Here is a 12398-nt window from a genome sequence, read left to right as displayed (position 1 = left end):
TTCAGTACTTCAAAATGAAAGATTTATTATATTGAGTTCATCCCGATAAAAAGCACATTAGGATTTATTGTTTATTATTTTCATATGCTACCAACATCACACTTGCTGTTGCGTGGAATATTTCTTATATGCACATTTCTGAAATACAAAGACCACATTCCCTCTGAAAATCATGGCATAGTTAAATACAACTTTAAAAGCAAAACAGCAGTGCTTCTTTGCTTTGCCTATGGTAGTTTCTTGGTTTTGCCCAAAGTTTAAAAAGAGAAATTACCTGTACATAAAAGGTTCGAGAAGTTGTTACAATTTCAAAGAGATTGTCTCTCATCATTATATCACTGTAAATGAAACAAAAATATTTCAACAGCAAGTACAACTTTCCCACTTACTCTATTTGAAAAAAGACTCTAGGATGTGCAGAGAATCAGAGCATTTGTTGTCTGAAGACCTTTGCATTTCTTTATCACTCTATATTTACAAAAAAGCCTCCAATAAAGTAGGAAAAGAAAATCAGCATGTGTTACTCATTTTATTGCTAAGACACTTTAGTTTGTGGTATGTGTGCTACTACATATATTTTTAATTGGAACATTCTAAAGCATATGTTAAGTTTAAAAACTGTTCTAGTCAAATTTCTGTAAAATTTTACATTTATATTTTGTTAGGTCTTTGCAAAGTAGTAGTCCTAAACAGTAGCCTGCTAAAAAGGAAATTGAATATCCATCATAACTACTAAAAAAGCAATTATTTCCTTAGTAGATTGCCATTTGGTGGGAGGGAAGCAGCAGGAGGAAGAGTATTCTCATCTTCATTCAGACATGTAACATAAGGTAATGTTCTCTAAAGGTTTAGAGATTGTATGAGCAGAATACAGACTCCTAAAATCGCTGCCAGCACCCATGCATCTCTAACTCATGATTACATGATATTCCTGAACCACCCTTGTCCAATGCATTTACATTCTACTGAATGTTACAAGTTTGAAACACACCAATACAGAACCCTCAAAACTAGTTTTACACACAAAGCTACCTGCTGTCCTTTAAAGAAAGGATATCACATCACATACATAAACCAGAGTTATTAGAAAGTTCTCCACTGTTTCCAGCAAGCAGTCCAGCCATGACAAAGCAGTGTACTACAGCCCATGTAACAGCATCAGTGCTTCTCTCCTCACCTTTGTTTGCATTCCTGAACTTTGTGGACCTCCTTAAGTGGTATAACCCTGAGAGGTTCCTTTTCCTGAAAACAAGGCAAAAATATTTCAGTAGAATCTATCTAAACTAGATTACAGTCAGAAAGTCAGGGGTCAGGACAGTTGACAGCAGCAGATGTACATAAATGAGACTTTCAAGGCAGTTGCTTATGCAAAAGGTGGCGTCAACCAGAATTTAATTTGCTTTTGTAAGTAATTAAACCAACCATGAAATTTGCAATGAAAAGGACGCCAAATCAAGAAGGAAAACACCCCAAAACATTCACTCATCTTACCATAATGGAGATAACCACCCCTTGTCCCCTTCTTCTAACCTGATCAGAAAACTGAATCTGGCCTCAAGCAGCTTATTTCAGTAAAATTATGACTATATTCATTTGCTATGAAATGCTGTAGGATGCCTTGTTAATCGTATTGCATGAAATGATTTAAAATAAAATTGTACCCTATACTCACTACAACCAAAAATAATCCAAAGAAATCAGTCATACCACAACCTGTAAAAAAGTATTCCTAGAGCACACAAAAATTCTGTTACTGTAACAAAATAAGCGTCAATTCTGTAAAAATTTTACACAACAGGAAAAAGCGAGAACATTCATACAGAAATACTTTCACTTTTGCCAAAAACGTAGTATCATAGATACTATTGTTTTCCTGTGGTTGTTGCAGTAAAACACAAACATACAAGTTATTTTACTTCCTAATGTGTTTTCTTTAAGCAATGTTACAATGGACTTCAGTTAGCTTCAGCTTATAGACAAAACAAAAACTGTCAGCTGTGGAATGACTACTTTGCCTACACTCTCTATTACACATATACTTAAGTGTTATGTTGTTATAACAAACAGTACATGCCACCCAAATATAACCATCCTCAGATGTCAGATTTTATCAGATCACTTGTCTCTATATGAGATCAAACATAGGGAGTTTAAAACTCAGTGTTTTCAGTTATTTTGCCCCTCCTGTAACACCTGCTGCAGGGAAGATCTCAGCTCAGAAACTGTAATTTTCCTAATTTGATATTGCCTCGGTTTCACTATGCTTCACCTGAAGGCTGACACGGGCTCTTCCTCAAACTGAAAAGGAGATCACTGTGGGGGGAAGACACACAGTACCAAATCACCACAACAAAAAAATCTCCAGGATCTACATTTTTTCAATTAAAACAACCCCCGAACATTTTTTTTTTTTACATTTTTGAGAACAGAGAACTTAGATCTACTCCTACAGATGCAAAACAATTCCACCTCAATATCCAGTAACTCATCTGAAGTACTGGTGAGCAGGCTGGCTGACAAGGCAAACTAGCTTCAAGCAAAAGCCATAGCTGACTGAAGATTGCAGCTATTGGGAACTGAAGTCCAATTGAAAGAAGTGCTCCAGAAGCAGAAGCCTGATGCTACACGACCTCCATCCCACAGCCTTCTTAACCACAAAGGCATGAAAAACAATCGCTACTGAACTTTTCCTGTCTTTGTATTACTCTCATTAGGAACAGATTATTAGGGAAACTGAGATCACACACGCTGCTGAAAGAAATTCAGCACCTGAGATCCTCAGAAGAGAGCACTGCCCTTTCTGTGTTTGTAGGACATATGGTTAAGTCATTGCAGGTGTTTTCTTCTTGGTGGGCTGCGCTCCATGAAAGTTTCACTCTTTCCAGTATAGATTAAATGTCCCTCCAACATGTTTCAGACAAGGCAGGTCCTTATTGTTTAAAAAACTGTATGAAACATTCTTATCTTGATTAGGTCTCCTAACAATAGAATTCTTTGATTAACCACTGTAGTCCAAGGAAAAGACACTAAATTCTCTGTCTATTCAGTGCTTCCTGATGTCTATTCATACCTCCCTGAAGGATGACTCTCATAGCGGAACCCCCCCCCCCCCTAATTTCAGTAAAAATTGTGAAGCAGGATCTACTTCCCCATTGTCTGGCTGCTGGTCAAACCAGTACCTTCCTCACACTGCAGCCAGGGGATATTAGCCTAAAGAACAGAGGACACTATTCTAGGCTCAAAGTAGTTGGAAAGGAGCATGATGAAACTCTAGAAGTCTATGCATTTCTACCATCTTCCTAGTATACTCTCACACAGTACAATTCTTCACTGAGTTAGAATTTACTTGTGAGCAATCTGCACTCAAGACTTTAAAATAAAAATAGAGGGTTTATTATAGACAATGAGTCAGAATTGTGTTATGCTGACAGTTTAACAAAGATAATTATGCAAGATCAAACTCCTGCTGATGCTGTATACTCCCTCATTAAAAGTAAAGTAGAAGTTCTCTTCAGAAACACCCTGAAATTCAGGTTCCTGACATTTCACTTCTTACAGTTGGCCTGTAAACTCAATTTTCCATGATTTATAGAGCTCTACACACAGGCTTCATTCCTTAGGTAGAGATTTTCTCATGTTTAGTAAGTGTGGGACTGCCTTTCAGGAAAAACAGACTGTCTCCTGCACCAGCCACTTCATTTTTAAATGAAGCCTGAAGGCGCTCAACATTTGGTCAAAATGTTGAAAAGTGATGAGTGAGGAAGAAACATCATGAAACCGAAATTCTGTAAGCATTGCTTCTGAACAGCAGAGCTCTTTGCCTCTCTTGGCTGCCCTGTTGAAAGAAGTACCCATCATTTGTGTGATAAAATGCTCTGTAATTCTTAAAGTTAGAATTGCAAGGTTACAGCTTTGTCTCTCCACATAATGTTCAGCTATTTCAAGACAACTGATCATTTGCAAGTACAAAGTGGGATACTAATACAAAAATCAGAGTGATTGCAGAATATAGCCTATTGCTGTTCTTCAGTGCCCTACAGACAGGCTCCCGAACAGAAGACTGAAGTCCGAGTTAACAGCCACCCTGCTCATCTTTTTGTTCTTCTTAATCATGAAAAGTTATTACAGTACAGAGTTGAGAGCTGCAGGAGCAGCACAGCACATTTTTCAAATACAGGCATATTTCTCCAGATTTTCTTGCAATTAGCACTAGAAAATAACACACAATGGGAACTTACCAGTTCAGACTTGAAATAGCCTATTGTGTTTTCATCTAACTGAAAGTATCTTCTCTTCCAGTTCTTCATCTGTTGAAGGAAAAGACATCAGTATTTATATATTTTATATAAAAAAACCACACACTTGTTACATGTACTCATAAATATATGAATAATATAACATGTAAGTCTAGTTTCTAATATGTGATATTGTATAATTCATTTGTTTATAACTATATATTTAGAAATTTTATTACATACATTTATATATAGGTCTGTTGTGTATATATATAGCGCCTCCAAAATAATTCTACAAGACACTGCCCAATTATGGTTTTGAAAACTGCAAAACCTAAAAATTCTGGAAGCTACTATTTTGTATTATAAGATTTTTTTTTCTCAACAATTTCTACTGAAACTGCAACAACTTATCAGCACACCGCAAGAAATGGTAAAAGACACAACATTAAAGGTTTCTAGCTTATTTTTAACAAAAAAAAAGAATGTTACAAAAAACCTTTGTAATCCAAGATAAAATGAGTCTGAGAACCCACAAAGTGCATCTTGCTTAATCTGAAAGATCTGTTCCTTTTTTAGCAAGGCGTCATGTGAATAGTTGCACTTGTGTTAGTCTGACAATTGTACAATTCTTCCTCTGAACTGAAAAATTAATTTTATACATTTCAGTGATTTTAAAAGCATGCATGAACTTCTGTCTTAATTTAGATGCTTCTAGCAAGCAAAATGAGCATCTCTACGTAATCGTGGAACAGAATTCCTAGCTGCGTGCACTAACCATAACGTGAAAGTCTCTGTGCACACACTTTTCTTCTCCAAAACACCTCCAACACTGTAACACTGAAGAAAGTAATGAAAAGTAGTAGTAATACAGACATTTTACATGCTAGTGGCAGACAAGTTTTATCTTTAGCCAGCCTTAATATTGTCAGCAGTGGTAAATTTACTGGTAATTATGTCTTTTTTTTTTTAATCATCTACTTGATAAGTAGAACTACCACCTTAGGACCTTTGTTATCGATTACGAAACACACTGATCTCAAATACTTACCACTGCTCCTTGTTTTACACAGTAGCCAGCTTTGATAATAGCATTATCTGGGGGATGCTTAGCAGTAAAATAAGGAAGGTGACTTTGTGACCGTTTCAAGTAATTCCTGTCACCCCCTTCACTGCACTCACTGATTTCTTCTTTCTAGAAAAAAGTAGGAAAGTTCAGAATAATCTCAGTGTTTTTTAAAGGTCAAGGAGTAACTATACTAGTTATAATAGGAAACAATTGTATCATCCCATGCTCACAAATTCATTTCCAATTTGTTTGAAAAGAGAAAATACTTCAACTGATTTCTAGAGAAAAAGAATGAGACTCTCCCAGGGCTCTGGTTGAGTACTTGCAAGCTCTGTCGATAAACTGAGCTACGAAAGTGCCGAGTATTCTCAAACAGTATTGACAGACAATTAAGAAAGCTGCAGACCTAAACCCAAGGTACGTGCACGCATTCAGTGCCAACTCGTGACTTTAAAGGCCAAAACACTAGAGGTGGCTACTGCAAAGAAAAGGCTATTTCTAGGATGGTAAGATACATTAGAATTCACCAACTTTTTAAATGCAGTTCAGCTGTATACATACATTTACAGGATATTAACCCAATCTGTAACTCTTTTCAGCTCAAGGAACTGCCAGAAACAGATACAGGTGTATATCTTTAACATTACATAGGTACTTCTTCCACAAGCTTGTTCAGTCTTTCAAATTCAGGAGAGTTTCTTGCATCTGTACCATCTTTTGGCAAGAAGTACCTTATGTTTTATTACTCACTGAAAGAGCTCCTCCTTCCCCTTTGTTTCACCCTAGTTACACCATTAGCTTTGTTTAAAAGCCCACAGGTCTCATACTGGAAAAGACAGTTTGCACCATCCGCTCCTGCCAATCGTGATTCTGCAGAGCCCTTACATCCCCCTTTAGTTACTACGTTTGTACGTGGAAGAGCGTTCCTTTGTTCCCCACATGGAGATCATTCCACATAGACCAATCATCCCTGAAACCTTTCTCTGAACTTTTCTGGTCCTAGTTTTTAAGATGAGAACAAAACTGGACACAGGTCTGACAGGATTTATACAGCAACAAAGATGTTTTCTGTTTTGCTCCTTATTCTTTTTCTAGTAACCCGTAATATTTGTGGGTTTTTTCCTTTACTGTTACTGAACAGTAAGATGATGTTTTCATAGTATGACTGTAACTCTTACTCCTCACTCAAAAGGAAGTGGCTATTTCACAATCTAGTGTTTTCTATAAAAACCAGGATTGTTTTTCCCAGAATCCCTTACACCACACACCGAATTTCACTCGGTATTTTATTTGTCCACACACACCATTTCATAAGTCCCTTCTGCAATAATTTAATCTGCTATCACCCCCACTACCTCTAGTAACACAGTGTAAATATAAACAGCTGTTTTTCAGGCAGTTGAAGAACCACAAACTTTGCTTTGTTAACACCAATTTCACACACACACAATGTTTTCAGCATACTAACCAGCATCTGTGAGCAAACAATCGATACTCAAGTAATTCTTTAGTCTACTATAATTCTCTATAATCTTGTATAAAGGGAATAAAATCCTCAAAAAAAACCCCGAGTCAGTATTAATAAAAGGTACATATCAAAGTAAAGTCCTCTGAGCAAGGCATGAGGCTGACAGCTATATTATGATACATGTTTTCTCATCTGTCAAACAACAAAGCTTCCTCTATCAAATAGCAGCCCGCTTGTTCTAAGGGTATTACCTGGGTAGGTGTAATGATAGGAACACCACCAACTATTTCTGTCCTGTAAGAGACTTGTTTCTTTCCACCTGGGCTTTCAGCTTGACGATTTGCATTGTCCATTTGACAGAGAGGATCAGACTGCTTTGGTACCTGAAAGTGGAATATGATAAATAATGTACGTTTTATGAAGGCCTCAAAAAAGCCCTAATCATCACTCAGGAATTTCTGTCCTCAGCAGGATTTAACCAATGTTCTCTAATTGTAAAAGGCTAGACATAGCTTACACGCACATTTGCTGCAACGGCTATGCTTCAGTTCTCAAAAGAAAACTGGTGCCGATGAAGACATTTCACCAGGCGTCTTGAAATCTAAAAGTCAATTCCCAGCTTTGCCATAAGCACTATACTTTGTCTTCAAGAAACACTGCTAGTGTGTAGAACTGGTTCTTTACTTTTCACTTGATTCAGTTTTAGTAGTAAGCGCTTTAGACTGGAGACATCCCAGCACCTGTAGAGCTAGCACAGGCAGAGCATAAACACAGGGCTACAGTGAGACTTCTGTCAAATAGGATGCCTTACCAGAAATTTGCACTTACACTCCAATATTTGAGAAGACTCCCTACTGCCTCCATTAATCCTACATACATTGCTAAATTCTGTCCAAAATGACCCTAACTACCTATTTCTAACCATCATTAACTGTTAGATAATTCTCTCAAATGTGCAACTGAAGCAATCAAAACATCACAGGAATTTAATTTCCTCAATAAATGTTTACTCAAATTTCTGAGTTTGTGCAAGTAGTAAACAAAAAAAGCAGCACTAACTGGCTACCTAAAACATTGTCATTTATAATCTCCTTTTACCTCCAATATTAATACAGTAAATTTGAAGTGACTTCAACAAGAAGAGATCACGGGTCTCACACCAAAAATATCCTAATCAGCAACCTATTGGATATTTACATAGGACATTCAAATTACTTCAGAAAGAAGGGGCATGCAAATTTGTCTTCACACACTGAATTACCACCCAAGACTATGGCACATTCAAAACTTGAAATTGAACTCATCCATAAAGTAGTTTTGTTTTTGTCTAGTTTGCTGTGATCCTAGTTCCTATGCCCAGGACTGCTTACTTAAAAAAAAAAAAAAAAACAACACACAACCACCCACACCAGCTTGCAAAGTAGTGCAAACAGTCCCGAGAGCACAAATTCCTCCTGGGCCAGCGAAGGTGGCACTCAGCAGCTTGCTCAGCTGCAGTGTCAGGCTCATTCTCCCACTTCCATCCTCCCCTCAGCCTTGCGCAAGGCCCAGCTTTGCTAGCACAGGTGAAAGGTGACCCCCGTCACAGACAGGCCTGGCACTGAAGGGTAAGACATTCGCCTAGTGCATGCGGATCATGGGCCTCAGACTTTCAAGAGAAGGGGCCTGTCGCTACAAGCTTTATGGGTTAAGTGCTTGAGCCAACAACTCCTACTTAAAATGTTACAGACCAAACCTACAACCACCACCTGATACAAATGTACAAACAGTACTCAAACAGGTACACAATGTGCTGGTCTGCAAAGATTCGGAGTTATTTTGAAATTATCAGCACTCAGTACTAAAAAAAATGCAATGAATCTTGGACCATTACAGTGAGTAATGCTTATATGAAAATTAATAACCGAATTATCTTCATTGATTAAATAATTAGCCATACTAAATAACCTCTGAACAGATTAACAGTTCAAAGCCTTGTTCCTTCAAAGACAAAAAAAATACTAATGACTTCACCAGCCATTTAGAATGCAAGTTAAACATGTGACTAACAGCTTCCAGACTAGATTCTAATTTGATGCAATTAAATTTTTTATTCATTCTATTTCTTGACCTGGAAACAATTCAAGCTGGCTGTGGTGCATCCTCCTTGTGAAAAACCCAAGTAAGAAGGCTTTGCATTTCTGGAATTTTTTTATTTATTAGTAGTTGTAATGGTTTTATAACTCCAAAGAAAAGGCTACATTAAAACAATGCAAACAACTCATGAAAGCATCCTTAGATAACCTAAAACCGAGAAAGTTATCGACGATAAATATGAATGTGCACACCCATGCTCAGAACCCCAAAGGGTAATGCCTCTCAAAACAGTTGATATCATCGCTTCCCCAAAACTGGAGAGAAAACAAACCCTTAACTTCTGCCTCCTGAAAAGACGGAGGTAATACGTGGGGTTTTCCAGTATGTGATAAAAAGCTGTCCTGGTACAAACCACAGAAGTAATTTAACACTCATCAGAAGAATGCATTAATGGCTTTTTCAATGGATGTCACCTAAAATCAGGAGAGCACCTTTGGAACATGGCATGTTGTCTTTGCTCATTATTTTAGCAATACTTTACAAAATACAAACTTTTGACACCAGCCAAATGTATGTGTATCTCTTCATTGCTTGCAAGTGTCTTCTGGATATCTCAATATTAAATGTGTATGGTTAATTTTAAATTACTAGAAACAATCATATGCTTTAATGAAAGCATCACATTTTTGGCCAATTTCCAAAGCAAAAAGTAAAATAAACTCAAGTTTAGGGCAAGCTCTGTAGGGTTTCTCCAAGTCTTGGAAAGCCAAACCAAGACTAGTTTGTAGAGATACCAGGACTACTCTAGTACAAAAACTGGAGGCAAAGTTTAAGCATCTTGAGACAGTCACCATTTGAAAGCATTGCTAAATATCAACTAAACCACTTACTGTGATTTTGGTAGCTTTGTTCAGAACATTTACCCATTCAACTAGGTCCTGCTGATCATTGGCTTGTAGAAAGTATTTTCTCATCCCTGCATTCATAACTGTTAAAAAACATTATGAAAAGTTAACAACACTGAAATTTAAGAGCAAACTTAACACCATCATAGAAAGATTTGATTTCAGATGGAAAATCCAGTTTAATTATTTAAGCTGTCTGCTACATTTCTTTTTAGAAAATCATCTTAAGACACATACACACACTTGACAGGCTTATTTAATTCTTTAAAAAAGCTTATTTTTAAGCTTTCCACTTAAAACAGCACCTTACAGAAATTGTTAAATGAATTTTATGACATAAAAATAAAGCCTTGAATTTTATCAGAATTTTCTACAGTTCAATTTCCCCTTTTCTCAATTTCCCCAAGCAACAGAGTTTTATACCTGGGGATTTCTACAATTTCTCCTTTTAATCTTCTGAGCAGTATCTGCCATCCTTTGCAACCAATTCATTAACATGATTATGATCAATGATTTTTTAGCAAAACAGATTTGTGGAAAAATCAGTATTAATAAGTATAGAATGCTCAGGAACAAAGAACTTGTAAAATAAAGTTTTATGGTCTGGCTATTTTATTCAGTGACTTGGCAGAGAAAGCATATTTTCAGTAAGTTCATATATCTACCCCACAACACCTAGCATACCTTTATCCAAAAAGGACAAAAATATTATTTCTATGTAACAGTCAAAATAATCACAGCTAGTTTTCTCAAATTCTAAGAATTTATCTTGAAATTAGTTTTAAGGTGAACAGTGACTAAACCCTTCCTAGAAGTTCGAAGCACTGCTGCTAAAGTCCGAACAGATTTTGCTGCTCTGCCTCTAACATTACAGTTCTTCAGGTCCTCGCTAACAGCAAACACATACTAAAAACAGATAACTTTGTACTCTTCCATCTTTCACCCCAAAGTGAATGGTTTGAAGCAAACACTATTAGAAGCAAATATAAATTCAAAATACAGAACTGTATAATAGGGTGACTGAAACAACAACTCCTGGTATTTAAAAAACAAAAATGTAAATGTTTCTTCTAAGAAGTAGCAAAACCATTTTAAATAAATCAGAAATACTAAAAGCTTTCAGCCAGCATCTTTGATCTTTTTATCTATCTATCTTTTTATCATCTAAGGCTTTTTAGAGTGGCCCAATGTCAAGAGCAACTTTACAACTGGTAAAGACAAACACCTCTACACATGCATGTGCAGAAGAATCTGTAGATGGCACCGAACTGACACACTAGGCACTAGTCTAGAATCCTTGAGGCCTTACACACAGGGGTGATTTACCAAGTGTTTCACAAGCTCCAACACAGAAACTGCACAAATTTGCTGGAGCTGCCTTCTCCAGGCCTGTACAACACTGCACATGGCAAAGGACACCTTAACTAACTGTCAGAAAACCTGCAGGCATTTTCGGTACCTTCATCTGAGCTAAAACTCTTACAAGAATGCAGCCATAAATAATGTTTATTCATAAACAGAGCAGAGGCTGATTTCTGTGTCTAACACATTTTGTGTATGCCAATTATTTGCAAAAAATATATCTGGAATTATGGTAAGTTCTGGACAAATTACTTACAAGAAAAATATAAAAAGAGACTGACCATAAGGGGCTTTTATGATTACCTAAAGCTTTATTCAAGTTTAAGTATCAATAACCCTAGAAGGTATCCCAAGCAAATTCTTTCTCTTTGGTACAGCAATAGAGGCTGAAATTTAACATCAGAGCATTGGCTGACCGTATTTTTAGATCAACCAGATCAACTCTTATCAGTAATGCAGATTAAAATAGTTAAATTACTTGTCTTCATAGCTGACAGGCATGCCATGTTTCTGAAAACACCCATCATTTTTCATTAACTTACTAATGCCTCAAATTCCACGTCTGAAAAACTGCTCACTTACTCCTCATTAAGCTGCAATATGAAAAGTCACAAAATATCCTTATGAAGAAACCAGCATACTAAAAAAAGTAATACAAGCTTTTTTGAAAAAACACACTACCAGCTGTATCTAGTAACAGAATTGCAGATCATCTCTGTTACCAATTTCTGAAGAATATACTTTATGCACATGCTGCACACAAGAACTTACCAAAACAGAATTCTGCCTTTGGCCTTAGCTTAGTTGCATCGCTAACCTAGTAGGGAAATTAAGACTGTAAATATCACTGTGCATACAAAATATATATCAGCTATCACTTTTTTCTTTCATGTAGCTAAATCCAAAGATTAGTAGCATAGTAAGCCTGTTTGTTCCATCTGTATATTTTTATACCTAAAAATACTATATAAAAACCAATTCAGGATGTGCAACCTATGGTTGCTTAAGCCATATGTTCCCGTTCCTTAAGTTTAAGGATTTTTTACCAGACAGATGTTGAAAACTGAAAGCATAACTATTCTACTTGCATTTTGAAGTTCTACATCTCAACTGAACTAAAAATTCAAGCACATTTTGTAATGACAAGGACATCGGTTGTATTTTGTTCACTAACATAAAAAGAGTAATAGCCACTTCAGCAGTCTCTAAAATGTTGCAGTGTTGGGGCAGGAAAGTAGTAGTTGTTCTGTTGCGAGAGGTGCTGACATTTTTACATTATAGAG

General features: G+C 36.6%; 1 protein-coding gene across 8 annotated transcripts in view; it reads right to left on the bottom strand.

The window, feature by feature from the left end:
- The window catches only part of PLEKHA1 (pleckstrin homology domain containing A1), a 38625-nt gene that overhangs the window by 6837 nt on the left and 19390 nt on the right, over window positions 1-12398 (bottom strand). For 7 of the 8 annotated variants that reach the window (XM_056351744.1, XM_056351747.1, XM_056351748.1 and 4 more), the window contains exons 4-10: window positions 11887-11932; window positions 9739-9836; window positions 7024-7155; window positions 5287-5430; window positions 4239-4307; window positions 1178-1242; window positions 275-338 (exon numbers count right to left, since the gene is read on the bottom strand). In XM_056351744.1, coding sequence (XP_056207719.1) covers window positions 275-338; window positions 1178-1242; window positions 4239-4307; window positions 5287-5430; window positions 7024-7155; window positions 9739-9836; window positions 11887-11932 — 618 coding nt within the window. The remainder of the gene's footprint in view (window positions 1-274; window positions 339-1177; window positions 1243-4238; window positions 4308-5286; window positions 5431-7023; window positions 7156-9738; window positions 9837-11886; window positions 11933-12398) is intronic. The other variant, XM_056351751.1, reaches the window with a different exon arrangement.

Source organism: Falco biarmicus, chromosome 9, assembly GCF_023638135.1.
Source record: "Falco biarmicus isolate bFalBia1 chromosome 9, bFalBia1.pri, whole genome shotgun sequence".
NCBI lineage: Eukaryota > Metazoa > Chordata > Aves > Falconiformes > Falconidae > Falco > Falco biarmicus.
The sequence above is the reverse complement of the archived record's forward strand: the minus strand, read 5'-3'. Positions and strand labels throughout refer to the sequence as shown.